An 18,410-nucleotide genomic window follows, 5' to 3' on the forward strand; every position below is an offset into this window, starting at 1 on the left:
ATTCATACATATCATCCTCTGAAGTAATACCTTACGGAGGTTCCGGAGGCTAAATACAAAAAAGAGAGATTCAGTTACTAAAAAGGAAATAGTTGAGTAAGTAGCACCTCAGCATTTCATGTGAAGGTCCCGGGTTCGATCCCGGTCAGGCATGGCATCTTTTTATATGCTACCAATTTCTACAGAAGTAATCACAATAGCTGTTTTTTTTTCCCGTAAGGGGAGGAAAAAGCTCTGCCAGCCGCCGTCAGGCCTGCACTGAAGGCAGTGCCGAGCTCTCACCCGCTAAAAAATCTCCCCTCTTATCATGCAGGGGCCGGATCTAAGCCATATGGTATGTACAGCCCCTGCACGATCACCCAGTCACTACTATCCGTATCCGTATGACAGGAAGGCGTTCCCAGGGAGCGATCGACGAGCGACGACTCCGAGGAGCCCGCGCCGCCCATCCCCAGAAGCTGGCCTCCGTTGATCACCCGTCACGAACTCCAGGTCTCTGTAGATCCGCATCGGCTCAGCCTGTCGTCGCCTCTCTTCATCAGCCTTCTCTCCTATCACTGATGTGATCGTAGTCGAGATACATTCCCGTTTGTCGCTGTTGCTGAGCATCACCTCGATTATATTGTTCGCCCCTCCACACCCTGATCCTCGAGCACTGCTCTTGGCACGCCATCTACGGCAAAAAACCACCACATGCTCTGCTGTATCCGGTCCGCCGCAATTGTGACAGCGACTTGTACGGCATCTGCCCATCCTGTACAGATAGACCCGAAAACATCCATGTTCAGAGAGGACAGCTATCACAATAGCTGTTAATTCCCGCTCTTTCATAACAAAAAGAAAATAAATAAATAAATTTATTTGCGCATTTTAATACCTCCAACCAAGATCTGATTGAACAGGATTATTGCAGTTCAATGAATAATTTCCAAACGCCAAACGATACAGAATGTAGACAGGCAAGAATATACCGATATAGAACCCTTACGTACGTATAACAGAATAGCTTTTTTACTTTTAGAAGAACAATGTTTGTTCCGGGAAGATAATTAATCTGAAAACGCAAAGTAGCCGATCGGTAAATTAATGCTTTCATTTTGAAAAATGGATCCCCGAACACCTGAGGGATTTTTGTCAAAATATGCGTCAACTATTTGAAAAATGCTACTGCTTATTTCTCTGAGGGGGATTTTTATGTCAAGCGCTTCAAATACCTCACGGGTTAACCGTTCCGCTTCACCGCTCACTCGTACATTTTATTCCTACTAAAACTATTTTAAGTTCTAAAGCAAAGGTCATATCCTACAGGTTAATTCTGGTAATACCGGAAACTTGAAGAACTACGAGCGATTTATCGTTAACATGATTTTGGCTAGCGCTGAACCGATCCGGATTCTTTATTTCGTTCCGATGGCCGCACAATACATCTAACAACGGTTGAAAAATGATAATCGAGTAGAGTCGGGTCGGTGCTCCATCTAATCTGTGATAAAATTAAAAAAAGTGAAATATTTTATAGTTTCTGGCGTTCAACGTATACGCACTTAATACGAAATCCACTAACGAATATAAAAACATATCCAAAAAAATTACAATGAAATTATAAGCCGTACGGTAAGTCTCGCAGATAACTCTAAATTTATATATACTTTTTTTTTCTTTTTGATGATATCATCACATAATTAGACTTACGTGGCGATATCTTATGTTAGCTTGTAAGTGGGATATAGAAATGTAATTTTGTAGCGTATGAAACACGAAATGCCTGACCGGGATTCAAAACCGGGACCTGCAGATTAAAGGCCAAGACGCCACCACACCGCCCCGGAGTGGTAATTTATTAAAAAAAGAAACTATATTTCGTTCCACAAGAAGATTATTGATTATTACATTACATTGTCGCCGCTACCAAATCTGTTCCTGAATAGAGTAAATGAGCCAGAAAAGTTAATTAATGAATTTCTACACCTCTTTATGAATAATTTGCATACATTAAGCGAAATTTACAATATAATCAATAGAAAACCGAATTTGTACGCTAATATCACCCGTTTTTTTTCTTCAAATCTTTCACGTGATTATAATTAATATATTTAAATAGAAATGTTTACGTTCCATATAATATGTTCGATAATCATTCTATTTTGTTCTTTTTAATATATCATTTTTATTTATAAAATCATTTTTTATTAAATTCGATTAAAAAAAATCCCTTTCGGCACGCCAGAAGGCGGAGGCAGATATCACCGGTGCTAATTAGGGGATAAAATAGATATCCACCTTAAAATTAAGAAAAACTTCAAATTTACTCAAAACGATAATGATCGCATGTTAAAAAAGTTTCATATGTTTAGCATACGACAAGCCCACCTATTCCAGCAAAATTTTGGTCGGTCATATCAAAAATTGTTTCAGACAAAGGTTTTAGGTAATATTTTGAGAATTAACGACCACTTTAAACCGATCGACACTGTGCCTATTAATGGAGGTATGATGATTTTTCTCTTCAAAACCACATTTTTTCAAACCCCTGGGCCGATGGTTGGTGATATCAAAAAACTTACTTAAGCACGTTTTAGGCCTTCATGGAAAGAATAGTAGGAACGAATTCGATATTTTACTTAATAAGAAAGTTATAGCAATATAATTTTTTTTTTTTTACGAAAAAGCCACCCGATTTGTACCCCAATGGTGCAATTTTGGACGTTAACAAACTCGACCGAGAGTTATTTTTAAGGAACAATTTAAAAGTGATTGGTGCAAAATTACGGCAGTTATCGTGTCCACAAGAATATAATATATATATAAACTTTTGAGCTCACAGTTTTGGGGTCTGGGGAATGTGAAACGGGAAGATATGTCGAAATTTTCCGTAACTCGAATCATGGTACCATTACAATAATTAGCTTTCTTATGAAATCTACCTAAATATTTGATTGTCCAAAACTATAATGAAATAAACAACTTTGTAATTTGGGGGGTTTTACCCATTTACAACCCCTTAAAATTATATAATTAATTTGGTTTGATAAACAAATATTTTACATAAAAATAAAAACAATAATTTATTTTTAATTATTAAAGTATATTTTGTCTATCTTGGGCCCAACACTTTTTAATCTGTACGTTAATGATATGTCAAGCGCGATCTCTAATTCACGTCTTTTGCAACGCTGATGATATAATTCTTTATGTAATTGTTGCAACAAGATATTAATTGTGTAATTCGTTGTTGTAATTAAGTATAGTTTTGTTTCTTGAATATATTTTTAGTTACTAAATCTAATATTTAATATTTGTATCCATAACAAATATTAAAGAAATAATTTGTTTATTAGTTTTTAAATATATACTTTAATTTTATTAAATTAATTTTTATAATTGTACTACTATTATAACTATTGTAACTATTATAACTATTATAAAAACTAATAATATCTGTAGTTGTTACATAAAATTGGTTATTGCATTAACCACTTAATAATGTAATAATAATTCTTTAGTATATCTGTCGACAGACTTAGGTCTGTCGGTGATTATGTAAGTTTTAAATTGTAAAAAAATAAATAAATATTTTATGTAAAAAAAAAAAAAAAAAAAAAATATTATTAAATATCTATCTCTTACTGATTTTAAATAAAAGTCCATTTAAATCCCTCACCTCGTTTATATTAGAATAAACATCGGATATTTAATTTTTAAATACCACTTCATTTTGCGCGCGCACGCGCGCTCTTATTTAAATACAGAGTGATGGATCTTTAATTATTAAATACCACCTCATTATTTACAAGCCATTTAAATATTAAATTTTTTTTTTTTTTTAATACAATAAGCATTTTTAATATTATTATTACGTTCTATTAAATTAAATGTTTTATCTCTAATTTTTAAATAGCAAATTTAATAATATTTTTCTTTATAATAAATTTTTTTAAATTTTTATTTGCTTTTTTTTAAATATTTTTTATAATAATTTATTTTTCTACCTTATAATTCTATTTTGTAATATATCGACATTAGAATATAAACAACAACATATATATATATATAACCTTTTACTTCACGGTCATATTATCTTTTTTTCTGTTTAACTACCGTAAGGTATTACTTCAGAGGATGAATGAAGATGATATATATGAATGTAAATGAAGTGTAGTCATGTACAGTGTCAGGTCGATCGTTCCTGAGTTGTGTAGTTAATTGAATCCCAACCACCAAAGAAGACTGGTATCCGCTATCTAATATTCAAATCCGTAAAAAAGTTATTCTTGTCTTTGCTAGGATTTGAACCTTAAAAATCCCGACTTCGAAATCAGCTGAATTGCGATGACGAGTTAACCACTACATCAACCCGGTGGATTTACCGATTACGCCTGCTACTCTTCAAGATCTGCGAAATCGAATTGTTACAGCAGCGAGTTCAATAACCAGGGACCAGTTACCATTAAAAATAATTTGAGACCGATTAAAGTAATTAACTGCTATTTATAAATATCGATTTTTACACCGTTGTATGAAGTAAAGGAAGTATTGTGAGGCGAAAAATTTCGGTTTCTAGATTTCAATGGAAATTTACATTCGACTATCCCTGAATCCATTTTGACTATTTTCGGAGAGACGTCTATACGTACGTATCTGCTGATGTATCTCGCATAACTCAAAAATGATTGTGCGTAGAGCGTTGAAATTTTGGATTTAGGACTATTGTAACATCTAATTTTTTTATTGCAATCGGCTAGACCAAAGTGTCCAGAAAAACCCAAAATCCGAAACATTAGAATTTTGAAGTTTTTCTTAACTGCAGTAATAAGACCTCATTGAGAGCTTTTCAACGATAAATCGTAAGAGGTACTTATTTTCATCGGTACCAGAGTTATAGCCAAATAAAAGTTTAATTAATGAAATATTTGGCTCTTACAAGGGGAAGGTTCGAATCCGCCTTCATTTCCTTTTTTTAATTAAAGATATATAAAATTTTATTCCTCAATAACTTCTGATTTTTTTTTAATGTTATCATTGAATTATTACTTATTGTAAAACTTTTTTTACAATCAGAGGTTAATAAATCAATATATTATAAAAAAAAAAGTTTAAAAAATTATTTCACCTGTGCTAAGGAGGGGATAAAAAAAAGTTAAGAAAAACATCAAATTTACTCAATACGACAATGTTTGCAAGCGAATAAAGTTTCACATGTTTAGCATACAACAAGCCCCATCTTATAATTCAAGCAACATTCTGGTCATCCCTTGACGCACGGGTTGATCACATCAAAAATTGTTTCAGACAAAAGTTTTAGATAATCTTTAGAGGACTAACTAACACTTTAAACCGATTCGATACTGTGCCTATTAAAGTGCCTTTTCTAATCCCCGGGTCAATAGTTTGTTATATCAAAAAACTTTACTTAGATAAGTTTTAGACCCTTATACGAAGAATAGAAAGAACTTTAATTGAAATCCATGTTTTACGTAATAAAAAAGTTAAAGCGTTTTTTTTTTTTGGGGATTGGTCATCCCTTGTAAGTTTGGGCATATCAAAAATTCCTTTAGACAAAGGTTTTAGATAATGTTTAAAGAATTAACGACCACTTCAAAGCGATGCGATACTGTGCCTATTAAGGGAGGTATAATATTTTTTGGCTTCAAAACCCCATTTTTTCCACCCCCTGAGCCAATGTTTGGTGATATAAAAAAAATTTACTTGCATAAGTTTTAGGCCCTTATCCAAAGAATCGTAGGAACTTTAAAGAAATTCAATATTTACTTAATGTTATAGCAATACTATGTTTTTTTTTTCGAAAAAGGCCCCCCGATTTTCACCCCCATGGTCCGATTTTGGTCGTTAAAGAACTCGACCAAGATTTTGACGGGGGTCGATTTTTTTTAGGGAACAATTTGAAAAATTACGTAATTTGCAAAATGACGGCTGTTATCGTGTCCATATGAAAGTGAACTACATATAAATGTATATATAAACTTTTGAGCTGACGGTGGTTTTGGGGTTTGAGGGATGTAAAACGCGAAGATATGTCGAAATTTTCCGGAAGTGAATCATGGTACCCATTACAAGAGGCAGCTTTCTTATAAAATCTACCTAAAAAGAAGGACTTCCATCCTTCGTATCGGTATTTTATAAAAAAAAAAAAAAAACTTCTATATGCAATCAAGAAACATCATGGAACTTTACTCTTTCTTATTACAGATGCAATTACAAATACTTCATCAAGCCCAAAAGATATTACACTTGAAATACAAAATACTTTTCGTGTTTTCTCTATCGGGCGAAATTTAATTTTGAAGAGGATCTATCATACAACTTTGAATGCCAAAATCGTTAACGGTTATAGGAGACCTGACAAATGACAAAGTCACTCCAAAAAATGGCAAAACCATTTCACAGAATAATAATACCGTGCCAGACTTATTAGAAAGAATAAGAAATAAAGTTGTTTCCCTTGTCTTGAATGAGCTGAATATAATTTTGCACATCAATACGTCGAGCCCACTGAAACGCCGACGATACTCGACCCTACAAGATCCACGAGTTGACGTAAACAGAAAAATAATAAAACATCATTACTCACAGAAAAATTGATCCGATTAGTGCCGCTTGTACAACCATCACATATTTATTTAAGCCGATATAAAATGAATGAGAATTACTGTTTCAAGACGTTTTAATAACTACCCGTTCTGAAAATACGAGAATATAAAAAAAGATGAAGAATTTATCGAAGTTTATAGTGAAAGTATAATTTCTCAAACACTTGTCGATGTAGTAATATCCGTTTAAAGGAAAACCGGATAGAAAGAAATTATGGAGGAGCATTCGCTTACAACCCTGATCACGTATCGTATGATTTTCACTGCGAGGTAACTTACAAGAATATGTTTTCAACATTTATTTATAAAATAAAACGTCTGGCTGACTTTAGTCATTAACAGTTATTATGATCGGATAATAATGCATTTTTTAACTAATAAAAAATGCAACGCCTAACCGAACGGGACTCGAACGCGGATCTCCGGACGAATAGCAGAGACTTTACCATTTCACCACGGAGATGAAAACAACGTTGAATTGGAAAAATGAGTGGATCTTCTAAAAATCTTCCAAAATGAGTGGAGAAGTCGGAGATTAAAATAATAACAACTATAAACAGTAATTATTGAGTTTATTTAAATAATCAAAGCATTACTGTTAATTAGTCGAGGTTAGCGAGCGAAGCGAGAGTACGTTATGTTTGGTTAGATTATGCTGATTCTGTGTACTGACTAATCGTACGAATATCAACATAACCTAACCAAACATAACTAACCCTCGTTTCGCTTTAAAAGATTTAAGCCGTGGAGTCCTTTAGTAGAAAAGGTCCAAATAAACTCTGTAGCAAACAACGAGGTAAATTTTCGTACAAGGATATTCTGAAACTTTCAGTTACCTAAACGTAACATCGTATATAAATTATTATTTCTTAAAAACTACATTAATTTCCCCGTCTTTCTTATATGGCTGTAACGCATTGAAGTAAAAGAAATATCGATCACGATTGCTTTCAATGAAAGTAATAATGTTTACTGCACGATAAAATCGATTAATGTAGTGAACAATCAGGGCTGTATATCACCAACATTTCCATGTCGATTGCAACCGTATATTTATCTCAGCGAGGTACCGAATATCACTTCATTTATCGTATTCTTTAGTCGGCAAGGCACACAGGATCGCTTGGTTATCCTTGAGAATGCCTATGAAGTTTTCACGAATGATTTGTGATTCACGTCAGATCGCCTAAACTATTACAATTTGGTATATACAGCATTCATTTTGATATTTTATTAGGTATTATATGTGTGAAATGCTACAAGAAAATCGAATGAAGAATAATAAAGACACACATCCATTATCGTGTATTTTTCAATCGATTTATACAAATTTTTCAATACAACAACGTCAATCGCACACGAAAATCAGATTTGAAAATAAATTTAACCTTTTTACAAGGATTTCATCCGTAATAGAACGTATTTGAAAATTATTTACCGACGAAAAATTTCTAATAATACAACCTTTTCATATGAGTTGGAATATTAATTAAAATAAACAGAAAGAAACGCCGGTGTTACTTTAAACAAACATCTACTAAAAACTTCATTGATTATCACGATGTTCTCTAATAAAAAGGCACGGTGCGTTGGTTGTTTGTTGTGTGCTCACATTTTTATTTTGAATGAAGCGTTACAATCTAGCGGAAAAAACTTACCTAACCACCGTATAATAAATATTTATAATTTATTATTAAATTTAAATCTAGTATTAACAATTCTTATTAATATTCAAATTAATTATTTTTATAATTATTATTCAAGTTATTAATAAAAGAAAAGAGATTATTAGTTAACATTCAGCAGTAAAAAAAGAATTTATTTAACGAATTATATAAAAGTACGTTACAACGGACTGAGCGACAGAAAGACAAAGGTAGCTAAGGGAGCGGAAGAGACTCGGCTGCGCGCAGCCGCCCGTCGCACTACGTAGTCCTTTTTGCACCAACAACAGCAACTGGCCCGGCAAGTAAACGCAAACTCACACAAACATACACAAGACCGACTCCGTGTTATCAATATGGCTAGCGTTAAACATTATATTTCTATTAAAAACTATTAAATTGTATATCTACTCACTCTTTAAGCCTATTTTAAATATAAAAACACCAACGTTCAGAAAAATATTCTCCACACGTTAATATTTCTTCCTATAACACTTAATAATCTAACAAACGTGAGGATATGAACGCGTCGAGGATCTGGGTCAGGGGGGTAGGCCCGTGGCTAAACGGTCGGGTGAGCCCTAACGTTTATGTTTAACTTTAAATATTTATAAAGATGTCAGACTCCATCAGAAAAAAAGAGCCAAATTCTTCGGCCACTTTAAAAGAATGAATGATAACAAATTCACAAAACAAATCTTCAACCGCATTTACAACCAAAAAAAAACGGAATTCAATGGACCTCAGCAGTTTAAAAAAAAAACTAAAAAAAAAATGAAAATATTTAAGAAATAGTATGACAGAACAACGTTCAGAAAATTGCAACTAAATTTCAAGGGGATTCATAAAAAAAGCGAGAAAAAACCATTAACATCTAGACAGAAGAGAGAAAGCAAAAACAAAGCGAAAGAATGAACTATTGGAGCACAAGGAAAGAAAACGCATAAAAAAAAGGGGAAATGAATGTAGCTTCACATTGTCCTCGGTCTGCTAAATAAATAAAGACGTGCAATACTGGTTGCTATATGATTAGAGAAATATAAAGCCATTTCGAGTCTAATTAACAAATAATAAATTTATAATAACGCATAATTAGATATGAAAATAAAAGAACATAATAAACCAGAAATGGAAGATTTTTGTAATTTAAATACTAAAATTCAGTGGCGGCTCGCGTATAGGCACTGTGGAACTGCAGCACCATTTCCACTTGATATTATCGATAACGTCCTTTTTTCTTTAATTCTTTCTTTATAATTGTACAATATATAATACTTAAGCTTAATGTCAATAGCCATCCCCCAATTTATGAAAAAAATACAAAAATCTTTGTACGAAACTGTGAGCTTCACAGTTCCAGCTGTTTGGGATCACAGGAGGCTGTGAGAAAGAGACGGCACTGTCGATCCCGCAATGCCGACCCTGGTCACTAGTGGATGGTAGATTTTTTTTACTAGCGATCAAAAGATTGCGGAAAGCAAGGGCTCTCTCAGATCGCCAAATCTGTTCAAAAATACGCTGGAAGGGCAGGTAATAAATAAAAACAAATTATGTTTTTGTTTCTGTATACATAGAAATTTAGATTAAGCACCGCTGGACTATGGTGTTTTTAAGCGGACATTTTATTAAGTTACTATCTAACAATACTAAAAAATATTATCTGTACTGACATTTTATTATTTATTCCGTTAAAGCGTATATGGTTTTTAAGCACAACGCGCTTAAAACCCGTGTACCATAATCTTGAATGCGATAAAGTGTAGAATTATATTATTATCCTGCTTCCAGCTATTCTATCGAAACATTTTTTCCGGTTCTTTTTTATTTTACGGAAAAGTTTAACAATGCCCTTGAAAAGGTCCAGAAAAAAAATTTCTGGAGCAGCACCCCCACTAATTTTAGTTAGGAGTCGCCGCTGCTAAAATTAATACGCAAATGATAGCAGAAAGCAAAGAATAAAACTAACCAGGAGAGCTTTCAAGAAGAAAAGAAAACCTGCACAAACTTTGGAAACAAAAAGTGATTTTTTTCCTTTATATTTTCGCAGGGGTTAAGGGGTTTTATAAATAAATTGAATTCACGAAGACTTTTTGAGTTGTCAGTACATTTTAAGGTATCTAAATTTAATCAATGGTGATTTAAAAGAAAGTGAAGACAATAAAACGAGTAAGGGAAATTAAAGTTAAAATAAAATATAAACAAATTATACTGTACAACTAATTTAAAATAAACACTAATAAAAAAAAAAAACAAACAGAAAAGTATGAGGGATTGCAATTCAAACCGGTCAATTTAATAATGTACTGCATTATAAAAATTAGATTTATAAATATATAATAAAAAAAAAACAATACATACCAACCTGATAATCATACGCTAATAACAATTTCCAATTCATTTCCATAATTTAGTAACATAAAAAAAAAAATTAACAAATTATACACGTTAAAACAATACCCAATAGTAACGAGCAACCGAGACGTATAAAGAACAAGACGCAACTAACAATTATCAAGAAGACATCGCCGCGTTGCAAACGTATATTAAAAAAAAAAAAGATAGCGATACAAAAATATTACACTACATTTTAAACGGCAACGTTTAAAATTTAAATAGAAAAAACACACAATATCTTTGTCAAACCGGAAGATAGTAGGTCGAGTAAATCATAGAACAGTTGAGTGAATTCGTCGAAGAACATGTTTAGACATGTCTGTGAGTCATTCTTTCATCATCATACAAATAACTGTACACAACGCACACGTGCATGTTTACGATTTAAGCCGACGCACATACACCGGCATCCGCTCGACAACAATACTTCTATTTAATAGACACAAATTAAAATAAAGTTTTTTTCTCTCTTAATATATCGACCTTGAAAAAGTAAAATCTTAATTAAAAAATAAAAATCATTTTACACTACAAAACAAAAATCAAATAAGTTCTGTCTCCTAAATAATACTATTAAAAAATTAATAAAAAGCTACCTTATTAATAAAAAAAAAACAGTTTCCTAATTTAAATTGATCTCTTGATATTTTATTTTAAAAAAGACGCAACCCCACTGTTTGACGTCGTGAATTTAATACAAAAATATTAATTTAATAAAATACGTATACAACAGTATTCCAATTAACTTTAATAACTTTCCATTTTATTTTCTTCAGTCATTTGACTGGTTTGATGCAGCTCTCCAAGATTCCCTATCTGGTGCTAGTCCTTTCATTTCGGTATACCACCTACATCCCACATCCATAACAATGTTTTACATATTCCAAACGATGCCTGCCTAAACAATTTTTTCCTTCTACCTGATCCTCTAATATAAAAGCGACTATTCCAGGATGCCTTAATATGTGATCTAGAAGTCTGTCTCTTCTTTTAACTATATTTTTCCAAATGCTTCTTTCTTCATCGATTTGCCGCAACACCTCTTCATCTGTCACTTTATCCACGCATCAGATTTACATTCTGATTAACATTATCCTATAGCACCGCATTTCAAAAGCTTCTAATCTTTTCTTCTCAGGTACTCCGATCGTCCAAGTTTCACTTCCAAGTTTCACTTCCGTATAAAGCGACGCTCCAAACATATACTTTCAAAAATCTTTTCCTGACATTTAATTTAATTTTTGATGTAAGCAAATTATATTTCAGACTGAAAGCTCGTTTCGCCTGTGCTATTCGGCATTTTATGTCGCTCCTGCTTCGTCCATCTTTAGTAATTCTACTTCCCAAATAACAAAATTCTTCTACCTCCGTGATCTTTTCTCTTCCAATTTTCACATTCAGTGGTCCATCTTCGTTATTTCTACTACATTTCATTTCTTTCGTTTTGCTCTTGTTTATTTTCATGCGGTATTTCTTGCATAGGACTTCATCCGTGCCGTTCATTGTTTCTTCAAAATCCTTTTTACTCTCCGCTAGAATTACTATATCATCGGCAAATCGTAGCATCTTTATCTTTTCAGCTTGTACTGTTACTCCGGATCTAAATAGTTCTTTAACATCATTAATTTCTAGTTCTATGGAACGTTACAATAGATAGTCAAAATCATTTTCTGTGATCCCGATGCAGGTTCGTACGCGTTTCATAACATTTGCACTCCTTCCCGTAAAGTTTGTAATCTTACTTTCAATGACAGCATTCAATTCGTCAAAGAATGAAGATCGGTTTAAATATTTAACAATTTTTAAATATTCCAAAAGGAAAAAGTCTGGCGGTGTATGGGGATCTTGGAGGCCAACCCTTTTGATACCAAACGATGGCCGAAAACTTCCCGTAACATCTCCGGCGATTCATTAGCGGTATGACGCGTTGCGTTATCCTGCTGGGACCGACATTCTCGTTCGTGCAAATCTAACGTGGCAATAAACCGTTCGATTAAACTGCGATAAAACACACAATCTACAGATACTTCAAAAAATAAAGGCCCTAATACATGACGCCGGATACACACACAGTTTTAGGTGCGTGTAATGGTCGTTCGTGAAACGCGTTAGGATTTTCAGCGCTCCATAGTCGGCAGTTTTGGCTGGTAATGTAGCCATCCGAGTGAAACCGTGCCTCGTCACCGACATAAACACGACCCAAAACTTCAATACCGTTATCATTAACAAGAGAACGAAACGGATAGCAATACTGTAAACGTTTTCCGCGATCTACCCTTTTCAGTTCTTGATCAACACAGATGCGATAAGCCTACGGTTGTAATTCTTTAGTAGCCCTGAACATTGTAGATAGTGAAAGCCCGGCCTGTGACGATAACTTTCTGAGGGATTTTCTGAGTGAGCGAGTCAAACGTTCTTTCACACCCTTCAGACGTCTACTGTTAACAGTGACGATCGACCAGCGCTTTCCGATCGTCGACACTCCCGGTCTCACGAAATTTATTAATGGAACGCTATAATGTCGATTTATTAGGAACTGAAGAATCGAGAAATTTTATCCAAAACTCGTCTTTCACTCGTTCATAAGATTTATACGCGCAACAAGTATCAATAAAAAACACGCGTTCGTCCATGGAAAACGACATAGTTAACACAATAGAGACGAATTTATACCGTTATAGCACAAGTGCATAAGAAGGATATTTTAAGCCACAAACTGCTAACCTTGAGTACAGTGTTGCCAACTGACACGTACGGAGAAATAAAATTTATCTATGCATGACATCTACCTTCTTAATTATAAGGTCGCGTCCTTTTTGAAAAAGCCGTCAATTTAGTTGGTATATATACACTTATTTGTTATATGATTTATTACACCTTAATGTAGCTAATTAAGAAAATATAACCCTGAAAAATACAAACAGAGGTATTAAGAGGTATAATAGAGATATTTACAGGAAGCGCATTTTTCCCCAGTCATTAGCCGGTAAGTAATGTCAGATGTCTAGGCGTAGCGCCCGTAGTACAATAAGATTATTTTGATATTAGCTAAAACTTCCACAATCAATAATGTTCAGTTTTGTATTTTGTTTTATTAATTTAATTTCGTGCAGCGTTCAATTTAAAAAACAAAAAATTAAAAAACTGAAGTTAATGTTCAATGTGATGTACGTGAGGTGACTGTACTCTACGTCGTAATAACCTATTGCGACTCATACTGCAAGAATTAGGGTTTTTAAAGTTTAAATTACTACCAAGAACACAATCAGTTTTCTAAGAATGCACAGCGGATCTGTAAATTACAACGCAGTTTCGTAATTTATATTTCCTTTTTTCTTTTTAATTTGTCTAAGTTTCAATACTGTCGGTCAATTATATTAAAGAAACGTAAACACCATTGCAGCTTTATTAGAATGAATTACAGGCGGTTAAAATGTTTTTAAGTAAACGATATCCAACATCTAGATTCCTGAAAAAATTTACGATGAATATTTATGTAAACGTCATTAAAAAAAACTATATTTTCTCATAATTTTTAATTACTATCCGTTATTTAAACGTAGTTTGAAATTACATTATCCAGCCCTCAACCGGGATTAGATTCGAAAATTTAGATTTGAATTTCTTTACGTTACTTTTTTTCTTTTAATTTCGATAATCAATCTGCTTAATAACATACTGATGGAATAAAACAAATCGAAAAAAGGTTTTCAATTTTATTCATTAAATGAAATAACTGGTGTGTAATATTTATGAAAATGGGGAATTTCCATCAGACTTCAAAAAAAGTGTTGTAGTTATGATACCAAAGAAAGCAGGGGCAGATAAATGTGAAGAATACAGAACAATTAGTTTAAGTAGTCATGCATCAAAAATCTTAACCAGAATTTTATACAGAAGAATTGAGAGGAGAGTGGAAGAAGTGTTAGGAGAAGACCGATTTGGTTTCAGGAAAAATATAGGGACAAGGGAAGCAATTTTAGGCCTCAGATTAATAGTAGAAGGAAGATTAAAGAAAAACAAACCGACATACTTGGCGTTTATAGACCTAGAAAAGGCTTTCGATAACGTAGACTGGAATAAAATGTTCAGCATTTTAAAAAAATTATGGTTCAAATACAGAGATAGAAGAACAATTGCTAACATGTACAGGAACCAAACGGCAACAATAACAATTGAAGAACATAAGAAAGAAGCCCTAATAAGAAAGGGAGTCCGACAAGGATGTTCCCTATCTCCGTTACTTTTTAATCTTTACATGGAACTAGCAGTTAATGATGTTAAAGAACAATTTAGATTCGGAGTAACAGTACAAGGTGAAAAGATAAAGATGCTACGATTTGCTAATGATATAGTAATTCTAGCCGAGAGTAAAAAGGATTTAGAAGAAACAATGAACGGCATAGATGAAGTCCTACGCAAGAACTATCGCATGAAAATAAACAAGAACAAAACAAAAGTAATGAAATGTAGTAGAAATAACAAAGATGGACCGCTGAATGTGAAAATAGGAGGAGAAAAGATTATGGAGGTAGAAGAATTTTGTTATTTGGGAAGTAAAATTACTAAAGATGGACGAAGCAGGAGCGATATAAAATGCCGAATAGCACAAGCTAAACGAGCCTTCAGTAAGAAATATAATTTGTTTACATCAAAAATTAAATTAAATGTCAGGAAAAGATTTTTGAAAGTGTATGTTTGGAGTGTCGCTTTATATGGAAGTGAAACTTGGACGATCGGAGTATCTGAGAAGAAAAGATTAGAAGCTTTTGAAATGCGGTGCTATAGGAGAACGTTAAAAATCAGACGGGTGGATAAAGTGACAAATGAAGAGGTATTGCGGCAAATAGATGAAGAAAGAAGCATTTGGAAAAATATAGTTAAAAGAAGAGACAGACTTATAGGCCACATACTAAGGCATCCTGGAATAGTCGCTTTAATATTGGAAGGACAGGTAGAAGGGAAAAATTGTGTAGGCAGGCCACGTTTGGAGTATGTAAAACAAATTGTTGGGGATGTAGGATATAGAGGGTATACTGAAATGAAACGACTAGCACTAGATAGGGAATCTTGGAGAGCTGCATCAAACCAGTCAAATGACTGAAGACAAAAAAAAAAAAAAAATGAAATAACGAAGAAAGATTATTTCACGATATATAAAATCCTCGAATAGTAACGGACTGCGCGTTGTACCTCGAACGATTTGAATAAACCATATAAGCTTATAATCGATAAGACTGATAAAATTCACCAAGGCAATAGAAAAATATAATAACTTACAATTATGATAGTATGAGATAAAACTAACCAACCACCTAAAACACAGCGAGCGGATCGAAACATGATATTTCAACAAAACATTAATTTCTACATACTTTATATCGATGTTAAATATGTATATAAACAACATTTTTATGCGAATAGCGAGAAAATAAACAGATTAAAGAATTTTTTTCAATTTTGTTTCCCGGCAAAAGACGTGAAGTATGAAAAAAAATCTTTATTCCTGATGTATAAATTCCGACCATGCGCCTACATGTGCAGAACATATCAAAAAACTGCAAAAACAAATCGTTTCTATAAAATATAAAAAGAAAATCCGAAACTTTATTAATAAAATTCAACAATAGTCTGTTAACCTTAAGGATACGCGTATCATAGTGCTGTGTTATACAGGTAACCGAGGTTCGATGTGAAATTATTTTCTATATGATTTATTGTTAGGTAAAGTATTCCTGAAGAAGCCATAAGAACGTAACAAATTGAACAATTTTTTTTATATTGGTTTTAATAATAGATAAATTGAACGATCAAAAAGAAAAAAATTTAACGCACAAAACTCCGATTCTACAACTAGGTCTCTGAAAACAACTGCAAATTAATAGATTTGAAAATAATAAATCTATTCCACAAAAATAGCAGAAAATGATAAGATAAACGATGATAAAATTAATACGAACAAAGATAATTAAGAAAAGGCTGTCGACACGATTGCAGGACTTTCCCGTCACGCGACCTTTTTCTGAAGCACGGCTTACACGTACAACTTAATTTAAAATAATTATTATTTTATTTAAATACAATATTTTATCGTTTATTTAATTCAATGACTCTAACTAAAGCGCGTGCGCATACGGTATTTCATTCGCGCAGATGTGGCGTACTTTGTTTTTTCTTTTTCCTGTTACTACCGTTTAGATAATTCTTCAGAGGATGAGTGAGGATGATATGTATGAGTGTAGTCTTGTAAATTCTCAGTTGGACTATTCCTGAGATGTGCGGTTAACCACCAAAGAACACCGGTATCTATGATGTAGTATTCAAATCCGTGTAAAAATAACTGGCTTTACTAGGACTTGAACGCTGTAACTCTCGACTTCCAAATCAGCTGATTTGGGATGACGCGTTAACCACTAGACTAACCCGGTGGGTTAGGTGTGGCGATACTTTCTTTCTTTTTCCTGTTTAGCCTCCGGTAACTACCGTTTAGATAATTCTTCAGAGGATGAATGAGGATGATATGTATGAGTGTAAATGAAGTGTAGTCTTGTACATTCTCAGTTCGACCGTTCATGAGATGTGTGGTTAATTGAAACCTAACCACCAAAGAACACCGGTATCCACGATCTAATATTCAAATCCGTGTAAAAATATCTGGCTTTCTGGCTTTACTAGGACTTGAACGCTGGAACTGTCGACTTCCATATCAGCTGACTTGGGAAGACGCGTTAACCACTAGACCAACCCCGTGGATTAGGTGTGGTGGTACTAGCGAACACTTTACATACTTTTTTACACTTTAAATATTATTCAATCGGTAAATTCAACCGCTCACCTGTAACGACACAACATAACTTCTGACTACAATAGCCGTTCGTCAGTGCAACACTAGCGCTCGTTATGGTGAAGTGGGATACTATTGACGCAGAATACCCACTTAGCCACTAATTTACTCAGATATTTTTGTTTTGGGTTGGGTTACGATTTCGTTATTTTTTTTTAAATATTATTTTTTAATTGTTAACAAATGTTTCTTAATTGGACTAAATCTCGAGATACTGGGGGTGACATTACACTACAGCCTCACCCGCTTGACCTTTTAAGTTGAAAATTTAATGGCATCAATGTCCCACATACAGAAGTAATCTGACCAAAATCGGTCCAGTAATTTTGGAGATATAAAGGGGTGCAAGACCGAACATACACACGTACATACGAACATCCGGTTCCTTAGGTGTAAAAACGTCAAGATCCGGTGAAAACCGCATATGCCCAAATCGAACCGATTACAATACTTTCCCTTCTACAGCTATACCGCTGGACGGGAAAGTAAAACTTATTCATACATATGACGTAAAATATGATAGCACTAACCAGCCGATCGGCTTTCGGAAACAAGAGCCTGGAAATCTCAATTTTCCTTTTGTAAACTTATTTCATAATACATCTACTTAGAAACATTAGTTTTGGTACAGAAAATGAAAGAATGCAACAACACATGACTAAAGTTGAACAATTTTTTCGGCAGATTAGATAAAATATGAAAAAATACACAAAATTCCGGTGACTCGTTTCTATATACAGACAGTGAAATCACACCTGTCCAATGGAATTTTCTGAAATTATCATAAAAAATGTGACAGTGTGCGATCACGTTCAAACAGCTAATAGATTAGAAATTGATTAAATATAAAAGAGTCTCTCATTCTCTCGCTCTCTCTCAATCTCTCTCTCTCTCGATATA

General features: G+C 33.5%; 1 protein-coding gene across 6 annotated transcripts in view; it reads right to left on the reverse strand.

Moving 5' to 3' along the window:
* Nucleotides 1-18,410, reverse strand: part of UBL3 (ubiquitin like 3) — a 568,876-nt gene that overhangs the window by 127,075 nt on the left and 423,391 nt on the right. Inside the window, exon 1 of one of the 6 annotated variants that reach the window (XM_075379122.1) lies at nucleotides 10,635-10,774. The exons of 4 other annotated variants lie outside the window; for them this stretch is intronic. In XM_075379122.1, coding sequence (XP_075235237.1) covers nucleotides 10,635-10,676 — 42 coding nt within the window. In that variant the 5' untranslated portion in view covers nucleotides 10,677-10,774. Of the gene's footprint in view, nucleotides 1-10,630; nucleotides 10,775-18,410 lie in introns of those variants that run through there. One more of the 6 variants, XM_075379127.1, reaches the window with a different exon arrangement.

This window comes from Lycorma delicatula, chromosome 11 (genome assembly GCF_047948215.1).
Source record: "Lycorma delicatula isolate Av1 chromosome 11, ASM4794821v1, whole genome shotgun sequence".
Lineage (NCBI taxonomy): Eukaryota > Metazoa > Arthropoda > Insecta > Hemiptera > Fulgoridae > Lycorma > Lycorma delicatula.